The 27374-nt window shown below is 49.7% G+C and overlaps 1 protein-coding gene and 1 long non-coding RNA gene across 2 annotated transcripts; both read left to right on the forward strand.

Moving 5' to 3' along the window:
- Positions 1–1572: 1572 nt before the first annotated feature.
- On the forward strand, positions 1573–15599 carry LOC144340210 (uncharacterized). Its single transcript, XM_077998201.1, has 3 exons — positions 1573–1643; positions 11344–12750; positions 15069–15599. Exons 1-2 carry the CDS (start codon positions 1573–1575, stop codon positions 12710–12712), a joined length of 1440 nt encoding a protein of 479 aa, XP_077854327.1. The 3' UTR covers positions 12713–12750; positions 15069–15599.
- Positions 15600–22244: 6645 nt separating this feature from the next.
- Positions 22245–25087, forward strand: LOC144340043 (uncharacterized). Its single transcript, XR_013415769.1, has 2 exons — positions 22245–23373; positions 24819–25087. It is a non-coding gene; the product is annotated as an uncharacterized LOC144340043 (long non-coding RNA).
- Positions 25088–27374: the final 2287 nt, after the last annotated feature.

Here is a 27374-nt window from a genome sequence, read left to right on the forward strand (position 1 = left end):
TGAGGACGTTCCTTGGGGAATCACTTGGAAGTGCGTTCATCTCAGCCTCCATAGCCCTGTAGACCTCAGTGAAGTGCAGGCTTAAGTGGTGAGACGCCAGCCACACACCTGACGTTTGGGGGCAATTTACAAACGCCTTGGAAAAGCGCCCTAGGGGAAAAGTAAAACTCAGATAAAGGAGGAGGAAAATAAAAATAAAGGGCCGAAATCTGACAAGTAGCTGTTTTTAAAAACCTCATTCACCATCACAGCAGGCAGAGTCATTTGTATTTACTTTGCTTCCCATTTATAGGCCAAGTAGCTAGCGCTGAATTGATTGCGGTTTCATTTCAGTGGGTTCTCTGTTAAGGCCTCTTGATGATGATGGTCCTTAAGGCTTAACACTACTGAAGCGTGGGAAGTAGGTAATGAGGACTGAAAGGCGTCATTTTCCAGCAGTTTTGTAGCCACAATAGAGTCAAATGGTTGGTTTCTTCATTTACTGCATAACCTTTTCTAGTTAACCAACGCCCGTTTTCAACTGTTTTGCAATAAATTATCCACAAAATGAATTTTTCCCCTGCAGAATTTCAGAGCCCCTGGTCTGTGATTTGTGAGCTCCCACAGGGCTGGAAGGGGAATTCCCAAAGCTCTGAGGAAAGATTCTTGCTCAAAAGGTGCTGAGGGAGAAGGAATCTCTAAGAGCACTTGTGTCTATTAATAATTATTTATAAAAACCGATTTTCCTCATTATCCTTCTCAGGATTTTGGATCTGTCTGTGTCAGTAACATGCTCACTCTCAACAAGAAGCTGGACTCATTTTTTTGTGGTGGTGTCTTAAAAAGTTCTTTTATTCTGTCAGCCTAATGCCAAATAATTGGATGACTGAAGTTTTCACTTTTTAGATTTTTTTTTTAATGTGTCATGTTTTCTTAACTTTTTTTTTTGTAATCAGCTTTCTCAGGTTGAAATGTTTTTCTGTAAGTTCTAAGTCAAGATTTCGGTTCCAAACCATGCAGGCAAAGCCTAAATTATATCCTTAACAGCATCCAACTCAGATGCTCTCCCTAGTCAGACCAATGATTGCGTTTCATGACATGGTATGGGTGATTCTCATCAGTTCACATTATTTTTTTTTTCAGTTTCAGCTAAAAAACAAAACCAAACAAATTGCTTACCCCCCACATAAGGTGCTTGCATAGTTGATGGCCCTTGAGATAATGGCCAGTCAGCGTTGTCCTTGCAAACCAAGAAGCTCTTCCAGGAAAGGATCCCCTGTGACAGGGAGATATGGGCTGGAGTTCATGCAGATGAGAATGGGCCAAGACAGGCTGAGCACCGGCTTAAACCAGGCCCTGGCAGTGACCCCAGCCAAACCAGGCCTTTCAGGTCCTTACATGGCAAAATGTGGTGATGGCTAATTTTCTGTCAGCTTGCCTGGGCTAAGAGGTGCCCAGGTAGCTGGCAAACGTGTCTCCGGGGTGTGTCTCAGGGCATATGGATGAGATGGGCATCTGAATTGGACTGAATAGCATCTCACACTCCGGAACGGGAACGGGTACCATCCAACCCGCTGAGGGCTGGAACAGGACATGGCGGTGGAGAAAGGGAGACTGCTCTCTCCTCTTGAGCTGGGACATCATTTTCTCTTGCCCTTGAACATGTGAGTTCCAGGTTCTTGGGCCTTTGGGTTTGGACTGGAATGACACCACTGGCTCTCCAGGGTCTCCAGCCTGCAGATGGCAGATCATGGACTTCTCCATCATTGTGTGAGCCAATATCTGGGAAGAATCTCCCTCTAAATCTCTATATTCATCCCATCGGTTCAGTTTCTCTGAAGATCCCTGACAAACACAATTGCTGTCACGTGTCATGAGCACTTTGGGTTCCAAAAAAGACCCAAGTAATGCCCAGAATAGCACCCTGTGAACTGACCAAGGGAAAAGCCAAGCAACTTGCTTTGCCATCGCTAAATGCACAGAATGTCTGAAGAATTAGGCCCCCTCACTGCACCAGTCAGCGGTGTGTGGTGCTGTGGTGCTACCAGCTCACTCCTGGGGCCTCTGAGAAACTTTGCTGAGGCACACATTTGAAGGTGTCACAGTGACATGAGGGACCTGTGGCCTGTCTAGAGCCTCATTCCCAACGTTCTGCCCAGAAGGTGCCAATAATTCTGTCCCCAGATGCTAAGTGACCAAGGTTATTTTGAGAAATGTCTTGTGCATCAAGAGAGAAGTCGGTATATGTGTGTATGTATGTGTACGTGTGCATGTATATGTATTATGTACATTCATGTGTGCATGTGTATATGTGTATGTGTGCACACATGCACATTGTGTGTGTATATGTGCATGTGTGTTATGTGCCTGTTTATGCACATGTGTGCATGTATGTGTATTATGTGCATGCATGTATGCACGTGTGTGCATTGTACATGTGCATGTATGTGTAGTGTGTGCGCACAAGTGCACATGTATGTGTGCATGTACGTGTATTATATACATGCATGTATGCGTGTATGTGTATGTGTGCATGTATATTATGTGCGTGCATGTGTGTTTGCATGTGTATTGTGTGTATGTATATATGTGCACACATGTGTTATGTGTGTGCGTTTGTGCACATGTGGGTGCATGTATTATTTGCATGCATGTATGCACGTGTATGTGTACATCTGCATGTATGTGTGTTGTGTGCGTATGCATGTGTGTGCATGCATGTGTATTATACACGTGCATATATGCATGTGTGTATGTGTACGTGTGCATGTATACTATGTGCATGCGTGTATGCATGTTTGCGTGTATTATGTGTGTGTATGCCCGTGTGTGTGTGCATACACATGTGACTCTGTTTTTTCTGAAGCCTGTTGTCCTCTTAGGGGCAGAGTTGGACTCTTAATGGGGTCAAAATTGCTGACCACTAAATTCCTGTTAGTTTTTATGAACAAGATACTGTCTTACATATTCTGGCCCTTTTAGCAGATTTTCCTTCCAGACGGTGTGGGTGGGAGGTGACCTCCTAGGACAGGACTCAACTACCTTTCTCATGTGTGAACTCTCACAGCATTTCCTTTGTGTGGATTTGCACATGCAGACATTTATGTGTTTGTGTGTGCATGTCTTACTCAAGACTGGCTGTTGGAAATGTCCAGAGTTTTAAGTTCATTATGATGCATCTGACAAGTTTTCCTTCTTGCAGGGTGGAGGGGCATGTCATACAGCCCCAGGACTTTGACAAGCCACCCCAACCCCCACCATTTTTCTTTCTTTCTGATGTTTATGGACAGATAAACTTCTCTTCTTGTTACCCTTCCTGCAAACATAACATCCATTCATTTCTATTGGAATTCTACAGGGAAAGTGGCACTTGAGGAATTTGTGAATACCTGTTTTGCTCCAACTCTCCATTGCTCTAAAAATGATGGCATTAAAGGGCATTTAGACAGAACGCTGGTTAAGAGTGTAGGGTCTGGAGCTAGACAAGGGGGTTCAAGTCTCAGCTACCCTAGTCTGGCCGTGTAACCTGGGCGAGGTGTTAATGTCTCTGTGCCCCATGCCTGGGGCTCCGTCAGCAACTGGGACAACACGCCTCCTTCACAGAGTGGCTATGTAGGGTAAATGAAACAATCCACACAAAATGTTCGGCACAATTCCTGGCTTGGGGTAGGAAGGAAATAAACGCATGCCTTCATCTGTGTCAGTTCTGAAGAACAGTTAAGTACATGGTTAAATTATGGATGAATTGGTGGTTTAACTTGAAAAAAATCAAAGACCAAATCCATTAGCATGTTTTGGCTGATGAAATCCATTTATTAGTAAAAAAGAATCCAGGGTTTTGGTGTTTCCATAGCAACAGAACAACAAACAGTGACCCAGAAATAGGATAAAAGTCTAAAATAAAATTGTCCTTTTAAGGCATCTTTGGTTATCTTCTCCAGGCATGGGCAGAGCCAACGCCTCCTCCCAGCGGCCTGCCCCGGCCACTTGGCCTCTCTTCTGTCCACCCGGTACCTGCCCTCCATGGCACTGTCGCCTTCTGCATGCTGAAGACTCACTTGCTGGTGGATTTCGGTTTGTTTATGGTTCACCTTCCGCTGCTTTTCCTGCCTGGAACAGGCATGGGGGATGCTTGGTAAATAAACCAATGAAGAGAGGTCAGTGGCCTTGGCCATGGCATTGACAGGCGCCAGCTGGTGTGCACAGACCTTGTAGACACAGCATCATCAGATGTCAGAACAAGGGGCTATTTGAGAAAAATCAGAAATGAAGGAAAGTTCTGTGTTTCCAGGGTGACCCCAGAGGGAAAGATTTGTAATTAATCACCTCTTGGCCTTGTGGAAATGTCTTAGTTATTTAGTGTAAGAATTAATAGTTTGTAAGGAATCCAGATGTTCTCCTAAATTAAAATAACATACCCTACTTTTGGGCGTAAAAGTAACTATTTTTCCTCAGAGGAAAAGTTGAATTTTAGATAGTTTCTGTGTAGGATTTCTAAAGGAACTACTTTGTAAAAATTGAGATTTACCACTTTTTGGTACGTTTGTGTAGTCTCTGGAATGTAGTACAAGGGCTCAAGAGAAGCCTGCATCCCACACTGGTGGCTGTCAACACAACTAAAAATGACTGTGTGCTTGGCATGTACACAGGCTGACGGCTTCAGCTGAGGAAGTGAGTGAGGACAACAGTGTGATACGAGTGCCTCCAATCGTGGCTCATCTTACTTGAGAGCAGCAGCTGTGCCTGAGGGGACTGGTGTGGATAACCGGTCTTGGGGCTTGTGAACATATACACGTCCTAAGTTGTGAATAAAAATGGTCACAGCACCTGAGTTGTGGTGCTGTTCGTTCCTCTGGGATCTTTCATACAGGACTCACAAGAGTGCTATGTGAGAACAACCAGGAATGCTGCAGAAACACTCATGGGATTTCTTTCTCTCCTCCCCCCATCTTATTTTCTGCTTTTATTTCCTCAAGACACTTTGTGAGCATTTGTTATTGAAAATAGTGTTCTCCAAGATGGAGATGGTCAGCTGTGGACACTGGCGGGGGTGACGCACCCCATGTATCTTCCATATAATGTAAAAGTCTGAGCTTCCGACAGTCTCATAAGATCTCCTGTGGACTGATGATTCTTTTTCAAAACTGAAGTATCAATACATTTGTTTGCAGTTTTAAGATAAAAAGGTCATTGCCAAAAGGTGTTTTTCACTAATATTATCTGGAATGAACATTGTGACCTGGCAGGGTAGGACAGCCACGTTGCATCCCTGGCTGCCTTGGGCTCACCTGTGCTGTAGGGGTGTGAAGGAGGTGGAGCTCCCATGAGCACCAGGGCTCACTCCGCACCTTTCCTTCCTGTGGATGCCTTTCCCTTCTTCTGGGGATGTACTCTACTGGTTTGTATAATGGTTTGCATGTGTAAGTGACGTTATAATATTTAATATGGGGACAGGGTAGGGTGGAAACTATATACCTACAATTATCTTTATGTTGCCTTCATTTTTGGGAGATATGTTCTTTAGACGTTGAATTCTAGATTGGCATTTTTCCTTTCAACTCTGTAGAGGTGCCTTCGGTGGTCTTCAGTGTCCATTGTTTCTGATAAGAGGTTTTGTAGAAAGTAAAAAGTTTCCTCTTCAAAGTTTCTCTTGTTGTTAAAGAATAAATCATAAATGTTAGAAGTAATAGTTTCTTTTAAAGACTAACTTCCTTCAAGCCTCCTTGCTTTGTGCTAATAACTCTTTGTTAAGCCCTATCCTATGTAGCTGTTGGACCTGCTCACAGGCATGTTCCAGCTGACAGCCTATGCCCTTTCCTTATTTGGAAATTTAATTGCTTTTTTAAAACTTTCCTAAGCAACTTCCTCTTTTCTTTGTGCTTCCTTGTGTTTACCTATTTAAGAAAGTTTTAGGTTGTTAGCAAATCAGGCAGCAGTTTAGACTGTGCGGTCCGGCTCCAGCCAATGGATGCAGGATACAGCAGTAAGGACCACCCAAATGCATAAGGGATACATATGTCTGCCTTTCTTTTGTTCAGTGTACTCTCGTGGCAAAACTGCTGGTGAGAGTACCCTTTCTGCAGAAAGTAAAAATTGCCTTGCTCAGAGAATTAAATTTATGTTCAAGTGCTATTTCTTTGTGGCACTGGGGAGCAAGCATTTCTAACAGGTTTCCTGTTTGTCATTATTATTGTTTCCCTCTATGAAATGCATCTTTTTTTCTGGTTAATTGTAAGCTTTTGCTTTTTTTAAAATTTTTATTTTCAGTGGTTTGACCATGATGAAGATGTTTTATTTTTTGTTGATTTGTCCTTGCTTGGGATTTTCTGAGCTTCTTAAATATGTTGTAAACCAAAGAGCATCTGAGACAGTCTCAATCCAATTAGAAGCTTATTTTGCCAAGGTTATAGGTCATGACCCATCACACAGCCTCAGGAGGTCCTGAGAACATGTGCCCAAGCTGTTCAGGGTATAGCTCGGTTTTATACATTTTAGGGAGACATGAGACATCAATCAATACATGTGAGGCATATGTTGGCTTGGACTGGAAAGGCAGGACAACTCCAAGGGAAGGGACTTCCAGATCACAGATGGATTCAAAGGTTTTCTGATTGACAGTTAGTCAAAAGAATTATTATCTTAGTCAAAAGAATTATTATCTAAGGACCTGGATTCAATAGAAAGGCGTGTCTGGGTCAAGATAAAGGGTGTGAGGACTCAGGTTCTTATTACGTAGATGTAGTCTTGTAGGTGGCCACCCAAGAGACAATAGATGGCAAATGGCTCCTATTCAGACCTTAAAAGGTGCTAGACTCTCAGTCATTCATTTCAGGATTGGAAAAAGATCTTGAAAAGGAAAGGGATTCTGTACAGAATGTAAAATTTCCCCACCAGAGACAGCTTTGCAGGGCCATTTCAAAATATGTCAAAGGGGCTAGGCATGGTGGCTCATGCCTGTAATCCCAGCACTTTGGGAGGCAGAGGCCGGTGGATCACCTCAGGTCAGGAGTTGGAGACCAGCCTGACCAACATGGTGAAACCCCGTCTCTCCAAAAATCCAAAAATTAACTCGATGTGGTGGCATGCTACTTGGGAAGCTGAGGCTTGAGAATCATTTGGACCCAGGAGGTAGAGGATGCAGTGAGCTGAGACTGTGCCAGTGCACTCCAGCCTGGGAGACAGAGCGAGACTCTGTCTCAAAAACAAACAAAAACAAAAACAACACAACAAAAGCAAAATATGTCAAAGAAATACATTTTGGGGGTAAAATACTTTGATTTCCTTCAGGACCTGCCATCTGTCATGTGATGCTATACTTGAGTCGGTTGGGAATTTGGTATCTAATTGCTACAAAGCATCTGTTCTGTCAGTTTTAGGATCTCTGTTTTAATATGAATGCTGGTCAGTTGTGCCTGAACTTCAAAGGTTCAGAAAGTGAGTAAGAAGAGAGGGGCGCCAGCTGAGAACACTGTTCTGGCTGCAGTACCGTCTACTGCTGAGGTTATACTTGAATGACTGAGGGATAAAGGCAGATGAAAATTAGCCACACTGACAGAGGAGAAACAAACCCACTGGGGCCGGGCAAACTGTCCAAGGCAAACTGTCCAGAAGTAACAGCTCCTCGCTTGATCCCAGGAGTTCAGGACCAGCCTGGGCAACATGGTGAGACCTCCCTCTACAAAAAAATCTAAAATGAGCCATGTGTGGTGGTGCACGTCTGTGGTCCCAGCTACTCGGGGCTGAGGTGGGAGGATTGCCTGAGCCCAGGAGGTTGAGGCTGCAGTGAGCTGTAATTGCACCACTGCACTCCAGCCAGGGTGCAGTGCTCCAGACAGAGCAAAACCCTGTCTCAAAAAAATAAATACATAAAGAAGTAACAGTCCCCCCTGGACTTTAAGGATGTGACTTCTTTCCCATTCATCCCTTCTGACTGGCTTAGTAACTGGATCTAAGAAGGAAGTGATATATATGTATTTTCTTTTTTTTTCAGACCTTCTTACTCTATCGCCCAGACTGGTGTGCAGTGGTGCGATCTCAGCTCATTGCTACCTCTGCCTCTCAGGTTCAAGCAATTCTTGTGCCTCAGCCTCCCAAGTAGCTGGGGTTACAGGTGTGCACCACCACTCCAGGCTAATTTTTGTATTTGTAGTAGAGTCAGAGTTTCGCTATGTTGGCCAGGCAGGTCTCAAACTCCTGGCTTCAAGTGATCTGCCCGCCTTGGCCTCCCAAAGTGTTGGGATTACAGGGGTGAGCCACTGCGCCCAGCCGATATTGCTGTTTTCAAGTTTGGCAGTCCAGAGGCTTGGGCTAAGGCACTCAGACAAGCCCCTTCCTTGCCCACCTGGTCACCAGCATTCATAGTGATCATTCATCTGCGGTGAGAGGTAGGCAGCAGAGGAATCTGTAATGGAAATACTTAATGCATAACTTTCTGTAGGTTTTCACAAAAGCAGACACTGTGGCCAGTGCATTCAACAAATTTTTTATTTCAGATACTGTATTTTTCATTTCTAGAATATCCTTTTTAAAGAAACGTTTCTAAATATCTTCTAAAATTTCTTAGCATTATATCTATCTTTTCCTGTAGAATCTTCAACATATTTATCATTGTTATTTCAAAGCTCTTTTCTACTAATTAGAACATCTTGGTCATTGGTGGGTCTCCTTCTATTGACTGATTTTTCCCTTATGTATAAGTCACATTTTTCTATTTGTTCAGGAATTTACAAATTATATACTGTATATAGCGCTTAGGATATCATAGAGACTAGATTTAACTTCTTTTAACTTCATGTCTTGTTTTTTAGGTTTTAATATGTTTCTGGCATCAAAAATATTGTATCAGAATGTCAAGTTCCTACTAAAGACAGCTTTTTCTTGATTTTAAGCATCACCAGCCTAACTTAAACAGAAATGAATTTATACCGAGGACCTGGGCAGCCTGCAACATCCATGGGAGAGCTGCAGAGCAAGAGTGGTGCCAACAGGCGGGAGCCAAGGGGACTGGGAGGCAGGAAAACTTGACCAGTGCATTGCAACTCACTTCACATTTACAGACATCTCTTACTACCTCTGGACACTGACCACTACCAATGCCCCTGAATTCTGGACACAAGTGGTATAAGTGGAAACTTGCCACCCCTCTTCCACCTTTGAGCAATTTCCTAACTGTCCCCACAGAAGCATTCAATTGACAGCCCAAGTCATATGACAACCCCGAGTGCCAGAGGACAGGGAGCTGGATGGTCTGATTTCCACCTAACTAGCACTGCAACACAGGGAGGGCTTTCACGCACAATCCCCTTACCTAGGGAGGTGATCTGCCATATCCCGAGTCTGCATGTTTTTGGTGGGTGTGTCAAGGATTCAAGGCTCTGATGATCTTTACTTGGGCCATTTTTCTGGGGGCAGCATTTGTAGGGAACAACCCTGACGAAAGGGATAATATCTCCCTCTGGACAAAGAACAGGCCCACTTACTGCTCCCTGTAAGGGAGCAGATTCCCCAAGCCCACTGCCCCTCAGCTACAATGCTGACCTGTGTGTGTACAGCATCCCTGGGGGCCCTCCATGCCATGCTTTGGGCTGGGGCCTAGGGAACTGGTCAACACAGTGCTAATGCTGCCCATTGTGCTGTGGGTCATAATGAAGTCCTTTGTCTCTGATCCAGGAGTCTTGTGTCTTCTGCCAGTCTCTGTGGAACAGTGACAAGTGGACTGTGAGCTTGTGAGCAGGCAAAATGGAAGGCCCTGACATCTCTTTGTCCAATTGTCTCAGGTGTCAACAGCATCGCTAAATACATATCCATCTCATCTACTTCTCAGTACTGAAGATTCAGTCGTTCTCCAGGAGATTAATTTCTAAACTATAATGCATGAAATGTTAAGAGATGTCTTAGGAAATTTTTTTTAAAGTTTGTGTGTGGAAAGATGACAGCGACAGTCTCCCATCTGTCAGCTTGCCCCTTTGCAGTGCGACTTTGCCACTCTTCACATTGAGTTTATTTCTTCACCCCTTGAGTCTGATGTGTCCCTGCAATTTGCTCTTAGCTAATGTGATGTTAGCAAATTTAACCCAAGCAAAGGAGTATACAAGCAAGTATAAAAACCCAAGCAAAGGAGTATACAAATACTGTATTTGGAAATACAGAATTTCCAAAACTGTATTTTATTGAGTTTAAGAAGCCATTGATTGAAAGACGTGTACTAAGAAAGAACAATAATCACTGCTAATAAAACTATGGCATGCCATGGAATTATAAAACACATCACGACTTTAAAAGCATTAATATGTTCAAATGAGCATCTTAGAATCCATTGAAATTTGTTAATTTACCTTGCGTGTATTATCCATTGCTGCAAAACACATGATACTAAGAGGAAGGGGCATAAAACAGCCACTTTATTTGCTCCTAAGTCTGTGGGTCAGCAATTTGGGTTGGGTTCAGCCATGTGGTTCATATGCTTTCTAGCTGGGACATTCTCACAACTGCAGATGTACCCAGCTGGGGATGGCTGGTCAGGGATGGTCTGGTGAGTGAGACTTGCAGGTGCTGGCAGGGGAGCCACAGCTCTCCAGGCCTCTGCAGCAGAGGAGATCATAACTGCTCACATCATGGTCTCAGGGCCCCACACAGAACAAAAGGAAGACAGCCTCAGTGTGCTGGCATTTTTCCAGCAGTGGTGAGACCATGGCTCACTGCAGCCTCGAACTCCTGGGCTCAGGTGATCCTCTCAGCTCAGCCTCCCAGACCACAAGCACTGCCACCATGCCCGGCTAATACTTTAATGAAAAGGTGGGTTTTTGTAGAGATCGGATCTGTTACGTTGTCCAGGCTGGTCTCAAACTCTTGGCCTTGGGCCTCCCACATTGGCCTCCCAAAGCCCTGGGATAACAGGGGTGAGCCACTGTGCCCAACTACCTACTATTATTTCTAAAGCACTCAAGATCTTTATGGTAATATAAAATATATTAAAATCTCAGAATATTAGTATTGGAAGGCGCCTGGTAGTCAGCTGGTTAATCTCTTCCACTAAAGCCCTAGTGGCCCTGGCCCCCGCCATGATGCGAGCCCCCCATTTCATGACATAACATGCCCTCTTTAGCGGATGTTTTCTTCCTAAGTGCAACTTACATTTAAAAAAATTTACCGTTTTTCCATTTCTAAAGTAATCCATGGTCATTAGGGGTAGAAGTAGGAGGAAGAGACCTCCGGGCAGACTCCCCGAGGGCGCGGCACGTCCCTGGCTCAGGTGTCCCCGCGGGGCTGCACGCGGGGTAACCGCGCACCTTCGCCATGGACGTCTGACGGGGCTTCCCGGTTACCGCCAGCTCGCGCCACCCCTGCTCCTGCCCCGCTCCTCAGAGGCCTCCGAAGGAGCCTAGAAACCGTGAGCTCAGCGCCCGCGCAGAGTTCCCTTCCTCAGGCCGCGGCCCTCGCGCTGCACAGCAGGGGGCACGCTGTTCCCTTCCTCTGGCCGGCCCTGGCGCTGCACAGCAGGGGGCGCGCTGTTCCCTTCCTCAGGCCGCGGCCCTCGCGCTGCACAGCAGGGGGCGGGCTGTTCCCTTCCTCTGGCCGGCCCTGGCGCGGCACAGCAGGGGGCGCGCTGTTCCCTTCCTCAGGCCGCGGCCCTCGCGCTGCACAGCAGGGGGCGGGCTGTTCCCTTCCTTTGGCCGGCCCTGGCACTGCACAGCAGGGGGCGCACTGTTCCCTTCCTCAGGCCGCGGCCCTCGCGCTGCACAGCAGGGGGCGGGCTGTTCCCTTCCTCTGGCCGGCCCTGGCGCGGCACAGCAGGGGGCGCGCTGTTCCCTTCCTTTGGCCGGCCCTGACACTGCACAGCAGGGGGCGCGCTGTTCCCTTCCTCAGGCCGCGGCCCTCGTGCTGCACAGCAGGGGGCGCGCTGTTCCCTTCCTCAGGCCGCGGCCCTCGCGCTGCACAGCAGGGGGCGCACTGTTCCCCTCCTCAGGCCGCGGCCCTCGCGCTGCACAGCAGGGGGCGGGCTGTTCCTTTCAGGCTCGAGGAGGCACCTGGCTTCCCGCGCCGACGTCTGACGTCTGGGAGGGACCCGGTTAGCGTTTCTCCATCTCAGGCCTCCCTCCTCTCCCCGTTTGCTGTGCAGACACCGTGGCTGGGGGGCCACGTGGTTGCCCGAGATCAGGTGCCTGGCGGGACCCTCGCTCATGTCCAGCTCAGTCTCGGGCAGGCGCAGTCCCTCGCCCAGGCTCCCCGCCCGCCTCTCCGCGCCCCCCATCCGCGCCCAGGCTCCCCGCCCGCCTCTCCGCGCCCCCCATCCGCACGCAGGCCCCCCGCCCGCCTCTCCGCGCCCCCCACCCGCGCTCCTGGCGCTGCCCGTGGCGGCCTGACCTGGCTTCTGGAGCTCCGGGAGCGCCTGTCCTCCCAGGGGCGATGCCGGCGCCTGCCCTCCGCGTTCCCGGCGTTGAGGGCATGTCCAGGAGCGCAGGGCCCGTGGGTGCGGTCTGGGGACCCGGCCCTGCCCTTGCGCACCCTCCAGACCCGCTACTTCTTGGATAGAGAGCGGCCGCCTCCCCGCCCTCCTTCCAGCCATGAGCTCGGCGCAGCGGTAGGCTCTGCTGACTCTTCTGGAGGATTCTGGAAGGTTCCAGAGGGCGTGAGGCCGAGGCCTTGCCAGGGAACGTTCCCTGGGGAGAACATTCCAGAGCGAGGTAACATCCATAAATGGAAGCTGAAACGGCCTGAGACGTCCCGGCAGTAACGAAGACCGCAAGGCGGCCCCAACTGGAGCAGGGTGAGGTAGGAGAAATGGGAGGTGGTGGAGAGACGGGTAGACAAACGCGCTGCTTTTTGGGGACGGACGCTCCTTGGGGCCGCCGTGGAGGCCCCCAACGTGGAGATGGGGGAGGCCAAGCGGGTGGGGAGGAGCCCGCGGGGCAGTCAAGGGGGTCCAGGCAGGGAAGGCGGCCGTGGCCTCCGGGCTCTGCAGCACCCAGGTTTCTTTTTTTCTTTTCTTTTCTTTTTTTTTTTAATGGAATCTTGCTCTGTCGCCCAGGCTGGAGTGCAATGGCGCAATCTCGGCTCACTGCAACCTCCATCTCCCGGGTTCAAGTGATTCTCCTGCCTCAGCCTCCTGAGTAGCGGGGATTACAGGTGCTGCCATCACGCCTGGCTAATTTTTGTATTTTTAGTAGAGACAGGGTTTCACCATGTTGGCCAGGCTAGTCTCCAGCTCCTGACCTGAGCGGATCCACCTCCAATCAGCCTCCCAAAGTGCTGGGATTCCAGGTGTGAGCCCCCATGCCCGGCCGGCATCCCCATTCTGACGTTGCCTGGCCCCAGACCCTGTAGGTGGCCCCTTTGGAGACGGGACTCCACAGATCGTCGGGGTGGAAGAGGCGACTCCAGATGCTCCACTTGGCCGTGGGCACAGGTGGCGGGGCGTCCCGTCCTCCTGGCCACGTTCAGCTTCTCTCGAGTTTACTGCGCCTGCACTGCGTCCCTCCCAGCTCGGCGACTCCCAGTAGCGCACGGCACGGCCCACGCGCGAACAGCTGCGGGGAACGGCGGGGAAGAGCGGGGACACGGTGGAGGCGGCCGTGGGTCCTGTCTCCCTGACAGCTCGGGGTGCAAGGAAGCAGAACGCACTCCCCGCGCTGTTGGAGGGGGCCGGGGCAGGGGCGACCCCCGGGCCGCGAACCTGCGGCCGCTGCTGTTCCCCAACGCTTCGATTTGGGGCCTGCTCAGCTGTAGACATGCCGGGACCCCGTCAGTGGCCGTCAGTGGCTGTGCCGCGCCCCTGGGAGCTCAGAGCCAGGTGGCCACTGGACATTTCCCATCGGCGCCTCCGGCTTCCTTATCAGCCGCCTCCATCCACGGTGACCTCAGGGTCAGGACTGCAGGCAGAGGGGCGGCCCCTGCGACCCGGTCTCCAACCCCTGCCTGTCCTTCTAGGGCGAGCGTTTAATGTCTCCGTGCTTCGTCTCAGAAACTAAGGGTGAGAGGATCCCTGATTCATCGGATCGTGGCGAGGATTAAAGGAGTTAATGTAGAACGATTCCTGGCCCTTCCTGGCGAGTACCGAGGAAGGGGGCTCCAGGCAGCTTTTCACCGGGCTCCAGGCTCAGTAGGGGCCACTTACAAACGTTTACCTTACTTGCTTCTAGTAACTGTGCTGCACAGAAATCTGTCATCCCCCAAGTCACCATAGGCTGGGGTAGGCGCAGTTGCCACTCCATTCACCAGTGAGGAAACTGAGTCTAGGACCTCCCATCTAGCTCTGCCCGGCAGCCTGGTCCTCACACAGCCGCCTCACAACCTGGGCCCCAGTGCCCAGCCACACACATGGTGAAAAGTAGTCCACTGAGAAGTGGGCTGTGTTGCTTCAGGCAGTGAGCCAGCGTCAGCAAAGCGAGGGCAGGGGCGGGGCTGCGCTTACAGAGACAGGGGACACCTTTTCTCCAGTGCGGGCTCCCTCCCTGCTCTGGGCTTTTCCAGCCCCTCCCAACCTCTGGCCCACCTGGGATCTTTCCGCTGCATGGCAGCCAGGCTCTCCCGGAGCTCAGGGGGTCATCTGCCCAGGGAGCATCCCGGTCCTGAACGCTTCCGTCTCTATGTGAACCCACTTACTTTGGGCCACCTCTGACCACGCTGATCTGAGAACTTGAATCATCACGAAGGGACAAGTAACTTAATGAATTGATGTTTTAAACTTCAGGTTTGATTTTGTTCCTCCCTTGCCTGGACTAGCTTCCTGCTGTCTTTGGAAAAAACCCATTCCTTACTCACACAGACCGTTTTCCCACTCCTTGGGCATCCATACAGGGCCTTCCCACATGTCCTGTTCCCTCTGCTTGACGGCCCCTCAGCATGCACACACATGCACACGTGGACACACAGACACCCCCAGACACACATGGACACACAGGCACCCACATGCATGGACCAAGCTCCGAGAGTTTGGAGCTTGATGGATTTTTGTTGTTGACCCAGTACCTAGAAGAGCCTGGCACATGGGACATTCTCGATAACTATCTCCTGGCATGCAGTCAGTGCAGTTAAACCCACTACATTGAAGACTACAGGCCAGTAGGTAGTTACGTGCTCTGTTTTCACAGTGCGTCCTGGAAGCAGCGAAAACATGGTTCGGTTTCAGGGACCGTCATCTACAGAAGGAAACCATGGCCTTTATGCAACAGTTGGGACGAGCTGAAGCCCTGGCCCCTGCTCTGTTGAGAGCGGATGGTACTGACTCTTCACGGGCACTTGGTGCCAGCTACCCCCTTTTCAGAGGCATCTGATCTTTGTATTATAAATGTCTTTTCACGTGTGCATCCTTTAAACTCTAGATTAGTTGTAAATGTAAAACTTGGCTGTGTGCAAGTCTAAAGAGCCCTAGAGAATCCTAGAGGATGGAGATTTAGATTTAGTGAGAGTCATTGTTTCACGAGGTTTCCGTGATGTGATGCACGTTCTCTGGGGCAGGTGAGAGAGAAGCAGCTGGAGACTCCTGGGCTTGGCCGGTCCTCCAGCGCCCACAGACAGCACAGCCTCTTGTTGCTCATTTTGGTGATTAGGAGTCTCTTGCATGCTTTATTCTTTGAGAGGAAACAAGTTTATTTGGGGAATAAAACTATTTTTTTTCTGGCGTCTGGTGTCTTCTGCTATACACATTAGTACCACAGCAATGAATCATTCGTGGTTTAAATCATGCTTACTTAACCCAAGTGCCCCAGGCCTCCCCAGCCTTGAAATATGGCTCAACTTCCTTCTAGCCAGGGCTGGCCGACCACCAGAGCGCAACGGCTGCTGGCTCCCTTGCCTCTGTGAGAAGCCGGCTCTCTGCACCGGCCTTGGGCTGTCAGTGCCCTGATGGCTCCAGAACGCTCTCCCCAAGTGTCATGAGAACTCAGAGGCCTGAGGCCCAGCACAGGTGAGCTGGGGCTGGGGAGGGATGGAGCCGCCTTCCCACTCCCTGCAGGCCATGGGGCCTCCCAGAGCAGTGCCTCTTGTGCCTACAGCCTCTGTCTCTCTGGAATAGTTCCAGCGACTTCTGTCCATGTGAGGCCACCCCACCTCCACTCTCCTACGAAATTGTCAACAGGGTCTATGCTGCTCACCAGTCATTTTACACAAACAGTCAGTCACTGTGTAGAAATTGGGAAAGAGCCGTGCCCCGTGGCAGGGTAGGGATGGGAGGGAAGCTGGCGTCCGTGCGAGACATGGCAGTGCACTCATTTTGTTCCTCTCATCTCCTCATTTTATTCCCTGATTGGCAACTTAGGGTGACTGACCCCAGCGCCTCTAATGGTCCAAGCTGAATCCACATGGAGGACAGAGGAGGGTCGCCCACCACCCTGAGATGCACCTGTGGGTTACCAAGTGCAGTTGCGCCCCTCACTTTGGCCTTCATGACAGTTCAGGTGACTGTCTGGAAGCGTGTTGGTCATGTGTTTGGAGGGATTAATTGGAAATGGCATTTTCTCTAAATTTTTCTCTCTCAAACCTTTTGTTAATGTGTGTGATTACATTGGGAGGATTCCATGGGGGAGGGATGTCTGGTCTCCAGGATGGGAAAATGCCTGCTTCTCTAAAAGAAAAGTCCATGCTTGGCTTATCAGGCTGCAGAGCTAATTAAGCAGAGGCCTCTCCCTCCCCTAGAGAGGGGATAATGGCCTGGCCCTGCCTTGGGCCCTCTCCTGTGGCTGACATAGGACCCTCCTCCTTGAGGGACGACTGCCTTTTCTCCATATTTCACAATAAAGCCCCGGCGGGAAGGGATTGTGTTTTACCCTGTGGTGCTATCTGAGCTACAGATGGAGTTTCCCTAAGGACTAAAGAGTGACTGGACTTAACATATGAACCAGAAGGTGAAGTTGGGAGTGCAGGGCATGGAGAGATGGTGGCAGGCGCTGGGCCCTAGCTGGAGGGAGACAAGCTCCTGGGAGACTCAGCATCAGGGAACTCTTGGGCCCCGCAGGAGGATCCATCCATAGTCTGACCCAAGAGAGATGGAAAGAACCCCATGCTGTGGTGTGCGGAGTCACAGCCACTCTGGAGTGAGGAGGGAGTTGGGGAACTCTGGCTGGAAGCACCTGCTGATTTCCACGGTGTAAACACTCCCACCACCAGCGTTCTGCTGCCGACTGCTTAGTTGGGAAGAGATGTGCGCAATTGACTTTCAATGATCAGAATCTGGAAATTAACATTGATTCAATGTCTTTATTTATCTACATGCCTTGAGTTTAGTTTGCCATCTCTTTTGCCCCTTTCTACCTGGAACAGTTTCTCAGTCATGTATGTATTCTTTCAGAAGAACTTAGAATTTATTTATTTATTTATTTATTTATTTATTTATTTATTTTTTGAGACAGAGTCTTGCTCTGTTGGCCAGGCTAGAGTGCAGTGGCGCGATCTTGGCTCACTGCAAGCTCTGCCGCCCGGGTTCCTGCCATTCTCCTGCCTCAGCCTCCTGTGAATTTATTTTTAAGTTCCCCGGGGGATGGGATAAGGACCTCTTTGGCCTTTTGTTTGGAATCATGTTAACTTAGTAGACTTCTTAGCTCTGTTGGACATTTTTAAAAGAGAAGAGACTGCCCAGCTGTGAATATTTCATTTCTTATGATGCTCATCCATAGTCAGAAGAACCAAGGCAGAAATTGAGGATGCCTGTTGTAAAGTTGGGCTAAGAATACACCCCAGAGCCATGGTAGACGTACACTCTGAAAGAAAAGCAGATCTAGAACCACCCCAGAGCCATGGTAGACATACACTCTGAAAGAAAAGCAGATCTGGAACTAATAAGCAATTATAGCAAGGTTGTAGGGTACAAGGCTAATATGTAAAAGTCAGTCGCTTTCCTATATAGTAGAAATGAGCAAGTGGAATTTGAAAATAAAAATATACCATTTTCTGAAAATGAAATACTGAGGTATAAATCTAACAGAGTATGTACAAGAGCTATATGAGGAAAACTACAAAACTCTGATGAAATAAGACAAAGAAGGACTAAATAAAAGGAGAGAGATTCCATATTCATCGTCAAGAAGACTCACTATCATCAGAGGTCCGTTTCTCACAAATTCATCTGTAGATTTAATGCAACACCAACAACGATTCCAACAAGTTGTTCCCGAACACCAGGGGTTTTGTCCAGGTCATGTTGCCCACTGCACAAAAAGCCCCCAATCTCTGAGACAAAGAGAGCTGCCAGGGAAGAAGGCTTTGTTATATCACAGGTGGTGTCAGCTGGAGAGACGGGAGCCAAAACTCAAACCATCCCCACTTCCCGGCTAAAGTCAGGGGTTTACATAGCTGGGAAGGAAGACAGGAGGCGTAAGGAGGGGTGGTGCATGGGTGTAGCACAGGATATTTTTGGGACGGTGGAACGGCTCTATGATACCGTAATAGAGGATGCGTGTCATTACACATGTAACCAAACCTACATTCACGGCAGTGGCTACTGCCATCATGCTGGCTGTAGCAGGGAAGTGTGGCTGGGGCCACATACTCCATGGAGCCAGTGGGAGCCCCGCACCTTCTGCTCTCCATGCTCCCCATGCTGCTGCAGCTGCCCAAACCACAGCTGCAGACCCAGGCCTCCTGCTCTATGGAGCTGCATGGATATGGGCCTCCCTGTGCACTTGAGGGAGCTGGGAACATGCAAGATCTGCCTTCCCAGGTACAGCTGTAGCTGTGGCACCCATGGCTGCAAACCTGGGCCTCCTGCTCCAAAATGCAGGCAGGAGTCAGACATGAGTGGGACCCCTGTGCCTTCTGAGTTGGTGGGAGCTCCCAGGTACAGCTGTGGCCGCCCTCCCAGGCACAGGACCCGTGTGTCTCTGCAGCCTACACCCTCAGGGGCCCCATGAAGGACCCCCCATGTCCCTGCAGGCTTGGGGGTGTCTTCTACTGCCTGGCCTCTCTCCACTCCCAGCACCTGCTCCAATCTCAGAGCTGGGGTTGGTGCCAATCCCAGGGGCCATGAATGGCAGCAGGAGGCAGATTGATTCCTGGGTGGAAGGGGGCAGGTCCCCAGGAAGGCCCCACCTTCGGGCCAGGGAGGGACTGAAGGCTAGGGGCTGGGCTGCCAGTCCTACAGACAGGAGTGCCTCTTGGTGCCTCTTCTGGGCCCACCCATGACCACTTATGGACCAATCGGCATGCACTTCCTCCCCTCAGAGGTCCATAAAAGCCCTGAGCTCAGCCAGAGCAGGGCAGAGAAGGGTCAGAAGATGGAGAGGGCTCAGAGCAGAGAGATGACTGGATGGGATGACCAGCTGCAGAGAGGAGTACCCTCTCCACTGACAGCAGCAGAAGGCAAGACAACTTGCCCACAGAGAGGAGCTACCCTCTCTGCTGAGAGTGTCAGAGAACTGCAGAGATGTCTGAATGACCTGCCTGCAGAAAGCCGCCACCCTCTCCAGGGCCTCCTCTCTGCTGAGAGCTGAACACTCGAAGGACTAACTGCCTACAGAGAGGAGCCACCCACTCCTCTGAGCTGTTCTGACACGAAATACAACTTTTCTTCTTCACCCTTCACTTGACTGCATACCTCATTCTTCCTGGATGCAGGACAAGAACTCGGGCAAAGGCACTATGGCCACAGAGGTTTCCAGCCAGGAAAACCAGCATCCCGGAGATCCCATGAGAACATCACCTACAATACTGAGACAGAGGCCTGATGGAAACCGTGGCTCTGGGTGACAATGACATATTACTTCCCATGAGAATGTCACGTACAGCACTGAGACGGAGCCCTAATGAAAACTGTGGCTCTGGGTGGCAATGACGTGTGACTGTGGGTTCATCAACTGTAGCAAATTCACCCTCTGCTGGGGGTTGTTGGAAATGCAGAGGCTCTGAGGGGTCATGTATGTGGGAGCTCTCTGTGTACCTTTGTTATAATTTGATGAGAACTTAAAGCTGCTCTAAAAAAATAAGATCTTTAAGAAAAGCGTAGAAAAAAAAAAAAGGAAGAGAAGAAAAAATGACAGGCAGAAGGTCACGCCTAGCCCCTCCGGGCACGTCCTCAGGCCTCTGCTCCCAGCTGAGGGTAGCAGGTGGCACCCACCACAGCTTTCAAAGTTGGAAGGCAGGCAGGATGGAGGTGAAGTCCGGACAGAAAGGGGAGAATTAAGGGAGGGCGAGCCCTGACTTTGTTTCATTTTTCTGATACAACATTCAGTGCTGCTTCCTGGGTCCCCAAGCCTGGCTCTGCTGCACCATGAACCACACGTCCACACCCTCACTGTCTCCCACTGATGACACCAGCTCACCCAAGACTGTCACCGAAGGCTCTTTAACATAAAATGAGTCATTTTAACTTTTTAAGTACATAGGTCTGTGGCATTAAGTGCATTCATTATGATGTGTGGCCATCACCATCGTCCACCCTAGAACTCCTTCATTTTCCCAAACTGAAATTCTGTCCCCTTAAGTGAGTGCTCACCACCCCCCATCCACTTCTACCTTTTGTCTCTCTGAGTCTGACCACTGTCGGTCCCTGAGCACAATCATACCATCGTAGGCCTTTTGTGTCTGGCTTATTTCACCGAGCATAATGTCCTCAGGGTTTATCCGCATTGTGGCATGTGTCAGAATTCCCTTCCTTTTTTAAAGGCTGAATAATGCTTTACTGTATGGATAGACCACAGTTTGTTTATGCGTTCATCTGTAACGGACACTTGGGTTGTGACCATGTTTAGTGGGTGTGAATAAGGCTGCCCTAAACACGGATGCACAGGCACTTGCCCAAGTCCCTGCTCTCAGTTCTTTTTGAGAAATACTCAGAAGTGAAATTGCTGGGTCATATGGCAGTTCTATTTTTAAGGTTTTAAGGAGCCGCCAAATTGTCTTCCCCAGCGGCTGCGCTGTTTTACATCCCCTCTAGCAATGTAAAGGCTCCCGGTGTTCCCACATCCTCCAGTTTCTCCACATCCATAGCACTTGCTGTCTTCTATTTTTGATACTTTTTACTCTGATGGCTGGGATGTGGCACTTCATTGTGGTTTTGATTTGAATTTCCCTAATGACCTGTGATGTTGAGCATCTTTTCATGGATTTATTGGCCATTTGTATGTCGTCTTTGAAGAAATTGTCTATTCAAGTCCTTTGACCATTTTTGAATCAAGCTGTTTGTTTTTTTGTTGTTGAGTTGTGGGGGTTCTTTATACATTACTGAAGGCTTATTTTTATGGTCCAATAATTCTTTACAGCACTGGGTGCGTGCTAGCCAGATGCCGCGATTATTTGTGGCCTGGGGCTGCGGGTACACATGTTTCCATTTGGCAGCTCAGCCAACGTTTCTAGGTCCGTTAACTTGAATTCATCTTTTAAAGTGACAAAAGATTTATTTTCCTCCTTACGGCAGTCAAATCTCTGCCTTTCATGTTTCCAGGGCCAAGTACTATCCGGGGGTAAAATGCTAAAGCTCAGTGAGAAATCTCTGGATACACGGAGGTTACATTTCAAAGGCCAGACCCCTGGTGAGGGCAGAATAATAGTGTCATAAATGGCGATGTTGTATTGTGCAGTCGATAAATTGAGTAAATATTTGCTAAAAGCCAGGAAACCCCCACAGCAATAAGGACAAATGATGTTCATCAAAATGGCAGCTGTTTACTCAAGAATTAGGCAGCACTCGCGGCGGGATGGACACTTGGACGTGCTCTCGGGACAGGGGCTGGCCAGGAAACTGGAGCTACAGATAGAGCTGGGAAGCTCGCCCTGAGCTGAAACCCACGGGAAAATCAGGCTCCGAGGCACCGCTTGCCCTAAACCACCACAGACGGGGTGTCCACCTTCCGAGGAATGAGTGGAATATGTCCCCGGGGGCCGCAGCTTCTCCTTCTGTGCAGCAAGGGGCAGCGCCGACGTTTCCCTGAGATTCTCAGCGAGAGACCCAGGGCGCTGCCACCAGCGTCCTCCTGCCTCCCTGGAGCTCTTACCTCCCACTCTCTCCATCCGGGAGCTTACATCTGGGAACTAATCACTCAGTTTATCTGATTTTTACTTTTAAATCCCTTTCAAACCGTTGGTGCCCTTACAGCTTATTGTAGCCACCCTCAGAGCCAGGCAGCAGAGGAAGAGGAGGCTTAGACTGTGGTGCAGAAACCCCATCCAGCCTTACTTGCCTTGGGAAGGCTTTGAAAAGATCATTTATACACTGGAGGATTCTATGATGACTTTTCTTGGCCACCATGAATGGTTCAAGGTTCACGCTGTCTCTGTGGCTCGGCCTTGCCTTCTTTCATCAAAAGAAAAACAGAAGCCAAGGCTGAGGCCTTGCGGACCAGTCCCTCCCGAGTCTCTTCCTGAGTGGAAATGGTGATTCAGTCCAGAACTTCGCCTGCTCAGTCCCTGCTGTAAACTTCGTGGCTCTCTTTAAGTGCTGCTCGATGCCAAGCCCTGGAGAGAGCCTGTATCATTCAGTGCAATCGCCCTGGGATGACACCAGGGAGGATTATGTAAATTCTCATAAAACCCACAGGCAAGTTTTGCTGAGGCCAGGCCTCCAGAGTCCTCCTGATTTTAAGGGAAAGCACAAACTTGAGTGTGAAGTCTCCAAAGCAGAAAAACAGCAGAGCTAAGGAGGAAGCCCGCAGGGAAGGCCAAACCCTACTGTGTGTGGAGCGGAGGTCAGGCTGGGGCCGGCCGCCAAAGCTCCTGTTCAGCTTGAGCGGGACTGGGTGTGGCCCTGGGCTATACCCCAGTCCGCAGATGACGGCAGCCCCCGCCAGCCCCACTGGGAGCAACATGCTTTGCCTGAAGCCGCTGGTGTCCACCGCCTGACAGATGCAGGCCCCACTGCACCTGACCGTGCCGTGCACGGATCGCCCACTCAGCAAAGACAAATAGGTGACATGCCGGCACCAGGCACCTTGGGCAACGCGTGGGGAGCACCGAGCAGGGCTACCTGCAGACAGCCTGGAAGCTCTCCTTGGGCCGACTGGCAACAGGTTACGTGGCCTCTCTTAATTAACCCAGTTTCCCACAAGGCAGCCAGGGGTTATCCCAGGCAACACCTGTATTCCTGTGTGGTACCTCAGGTGCCAACATCTGCCCGTGTAAGTGGTGTCCAGGCTGAGCCCGTGGAGCCCAGCCCTGGACCCCTTTGGGATGATGAGACCCTGGGCCTCACCCTTCTCACCTCTGAGTGAGGCTTCTCCCCTGAGCCTGTTCCTTGTACCCTACCTGGATGTTTTGGTATTTTTCTGTACCCATATCTCCACACACACAGTGGCGCTTCTTACCACCGACTTGTAATCACAGAAAGCGATGAACAGAGGCAGACGCAGCAAGAATGCTGGGAGCTGGCGGAGAAGATGATCCGGGCTGCGGGGGCACTGCAGAGCTGGTGACGTCACCTCAGGATCCAAGACGTGCTTCCTAGGGGCCCCCTGGTGGTCTCCAGGATGAGGGGTGAGCAGTGTGGGAGACTCCCAGGCAAAGAGGTCATGGGAAGGGAGGGGCAGACATTGACAGTGGAGGGTCTGCAGGGATATGGGGGAGGTGGGCCAGGTGGGGAGAGGCTGTGGGCAAGGCCACGGTGTCTGGATGGTCCTGTGGAGGAAGGGAGCCCCCAGACACACTCACGTAGGGCAGCGCTGTGGGCAGATGCGAATTTTCAGAACGTTCGCTGGAGATGGAGGGGGTGGGACCACCCCTGAGTCTCAGGAGACGTCATGGGGAGGAGACTCTGGGACTCTGGGTTCAGGTAAGGACTTTGGGTTTGGCACTGATGCTCCTTTCGGGACATCTGTAGACTGAGTGACGTCTGTCCCCCTGTCCACTCCCCTCCCACCCTCGTGATTATGCATCAGTATTTATGGGCCTGGCTGGTCATACCAGGCCGGCCACAGCACAGCATGGAGCTCTAGGCCTCTGTGCGTCTCTGGTGTTTGGATTCCCGGACCTGAGGGTCCAGGGAAGAAGTCGTCTGGGGGGTTGGGAGGCTCAGGAAAGAGGCTCTTCCTGCTGTGGACTTGATTAGTAGCCCCATGGACAGTCACTGGACTGTTAGCAAGGTAGGAGTCCGGCGGAGCCAGAGTGACACCATTTTAAAATCAGCGCCGTCTTAAACTAACGAGGCACACTCCTTGCCATGCACAAGACATGGTCCTAAGATGTTTATAGCTAAGGAAGCAGCTTGGTGACGCCTGCAAAAACAAACTCCAAGAACAGAAAGTCCAGACGTCCAATACCCATAATTAGGTCTATGCTTTCAAGATAGTAAGAGTCATGCTATGATGACTGACACGCTCAAATGTCAAGGATGATTTTCTTTAAATCAATAGAATGATACACTTTGTCGTGCTGTCTGCTCAGCCGCACGTATGCACAGCTTCGCTTAGCTTTGCAGACGAGACTCCTGTGTAAGAAAAATGGAAAACGAAGTTGGTGTGTCCTCTGCTTGCTTTCTGCCCCGTGACAGAGTCGTTTCTAATAAATGTGCCTCTTTCACTGTGCTCTGTGACTGGCCTTGAATTCCCTCTTGTGTGAGATCCAAGAAGCCTCTCTTGGGGTAGAGACCCCCTCTTCCAGGAACAGGACCACCTCTCGCTTCCCCCAGACCCAAAGGGCAACCAAGGGACCGGCTCCAGGGCTCGTATGGGAAAGTCTTCTGTTTGAGTGAGCCTGGGAGTAAACGCTCCTGCTTGAGTGGCTCCCTCATGGGTTTCTGCAAGGAATGTCTTTGAAATATTTGGCAGATCTGAGGCTGAATACAGACCATTCACCAAAACACTTTCCAAAACCATCTACTTCAGATTTTGTGAATACATTTGAAATGGCGTTGCAGAGTCCTGACCACAGAATATTGTTTTAGAAGCGAGTTTTGAGCTTTGGTCTCGTGCTCATTTTTCCAGCAAGGATGTGGAAGCCACATTTGTGATGAACTCCGAGCCACGCCCACCCCTCTGGGGCCAGGCCAGCCTGAAGCCATCTCACTGGCTCTCCAGCTGCCAGAAATGTCAGCTAACTTCTGATTCCAAAGTTCCATGCCAGGATATTGACAGTGGCCCTGCTTACAGTAGTGAAAAATTAGGAGTTATGTGTCCCACACTGAGGAAAGAGGTGAACTCCAGCACGAGTGTATTAGTCTGTTTTCATGCTGCTGATAAAGACATACCTGAGACTGAGTGTTTTGGTGTTTTTCTTGTTATAAAGAAAAAGAGGTTTAATGGACTCACAGTTCCACGTGGCTGGGGAGGCTTCACAATCATGGTGGAAGGTGAAAGGCACATCTTACATGGCAGCAGACAAGAGAAAAAATGAGGGAACCAAGTGAAAGGGGTTTCCCTTTATAAAACCATCAGATCTTTGAGACTTACTATCACGAGAACAATATGGGGAAACCACCCCTGTGATTCTGTTGTCTCCCACTGGGTCCTTCCCACAACACATGGGAATTATGGGAGCTAAAATTCAAGCTGAGATTTTGGTGGAGACACAGCTGAACCATATAATTCCACCCCTGGCTCCTCCCAAATATCATCTCTTCACATTTTAAAGCCAATCATGCCTTCCCAACAGTCCCTAAAGTCTTAATTCAGCATTAACTCAAAAGTCCACAGTCCAAAGTCTCATCTGAGACAAGTCAAGTCCCTTCTGCCTATGAGCCTGTAAAATCAAAAGCAAGTTAGCTACTTTCTAGATACAATGGGGGTACAGGCATTGGGTAAATATATTCATTCCAAATGGGAGAAATTGGCCAAAACAAAGGAGCAACAGGCCCCATGAAAGTCCAAAATCCAGCGGGGCAGTCAAATCTTAAAGCTCCAAAGTGATCTTCTTTGACTCCGTGTCTCACATGCAGGTCACACTGATTCAAGAGGTGGTTCCCATGGTCTTGGGCAGCTCTGCTCCTGTGGCTTTGCAGGGTGCAGTCTCCCTCCTGGGCTTTCACAGGCTGATGTTGGGTGTCTGCAGCTTTTCCAGGTGCACAGAGCAAGTTGGTGACTACCATCCTGGGGTCTGGAGGATGGTGACCTTCTTCTCACAGCTCCCCTAGGTAGCACCTCAGTGGGGACTCTGTGTGTGGGGGTGCCTACCCCACATTTCCCTTCCACACTGCCCTAGCAGAGGTTCCCCATGAGGGCCCTGACCCTGCAGCAAACTTTTGCCTGGACATCCAGGCATTTCCATACATCCTTTGAAATCTAGGCGGAGGTTCCAAACCTCAGTTCTTGACTTCTCTGCCCCTGCAGGCTCAACACCAAGTGGAAGCTGCTAAGGCTTGGGGTTTGCACCCTCTGAAGCCATGACCTGAGCTGTACCTTGGCCCCTTTTAGTCATGGCTGGAGTGGCTGGGACACAGGGCACTAAGTCCCTAGACTGCACACAGCAGAGGGACCCTGGGCCCCACCCATGAAACCATTTTTTCCTCCCAGGCCTCTGGATCTGTGATGGGAGGGGCTGCCATGAAGGCCTCTGACATGCCCCGGAGACATTTTCCCCATTGTCTTGGCAATTAACATTCAGCTCCTTGTTACTTATGCAAATTTCTTCAGCCAGCTTGAATTTCTCCTCAGAAAATGGGACTTTCGTTTCTATTGCATTGTCAGGCTGCAAATTTTCTGAACTTTTTTTCTCTGCTTCCCTTATAAAACTGAATGCCTTTAACAGCACCATAGTTACCTCTTGAATGCTTTGCCACTTAGAAATTTCTTCCACCAGATATCCTAAATAATCTCTCAAATTCAAAGTTCCACAAATTTCTAGGGCAGGGGCAAAATGCTGCCAGTCTCTTTGCTAAAACATAACAAGAGTGACCTTTGCTCCAGTTCCCAAAACAAATTCCTCATTTCCATCTGAGACCACCTCAGTCTGGATTTTATTGTTTATGTCATTATCAGCATGTTGGTCAAAGCCATTCAACAAGTCTCTAGGAAGTTCCAAACTGTCCTACATTTTCCTCTCTTCTTCTGAGCTCTCCAGACTGTTCCAACCTCTGCCTGTTACCCAGTTCCAAAGTCGCTACCACATTTTTGGGTATCTTTACAGCAGCACCCCACTGCACTGGTACCAATTTACTGTATGAGTCCGTTTTCATGCTGCTGATAAAGCCATACCCGAGACTGGGTAACTTATAAAGAAAAAGAGGTTTAACGGACTCACAGTTCCACATGACTGAGGAGGCCTCACAATCATGGTGGGAGGTGAAAGCCAGGTCTTATGTGGCAACAGACGAGAGAAAATGAGGGAACCAAGTAAAAGAGGTTTCCCCTTATAAACCCATCAGATCTCATGAGACTTACTCACTACCACAAGAACAGTATGGGGGAAACTGCCCCCATGATTCTGTTATCTCCCACCAGGTCCCTCCCACAATACCTGGGAATTATGGGAGCTACAATTCAAGATGAGGTTGGGGTGGGGATACAGCCAAACCGTATCGATGAGTCTCTGTGGGGTGGGCATGC

Source organism: Macaca mulatta, chromosome 3 (genome assembly GCF_049350105.2).
Source record: "Macaca mulatta isolate MMU2019108-1 chromosome 3, T2T-MMU8v2.0, whole genome shotgun sequence".
In the NCBI taxonomy this organism is placed as follows: domain Eukaryota; kingdom Metazoa; phylum Chordata; class Mammalia; order Primates; family Cercopithecidae; genus Macaca; species Macaca mulatta.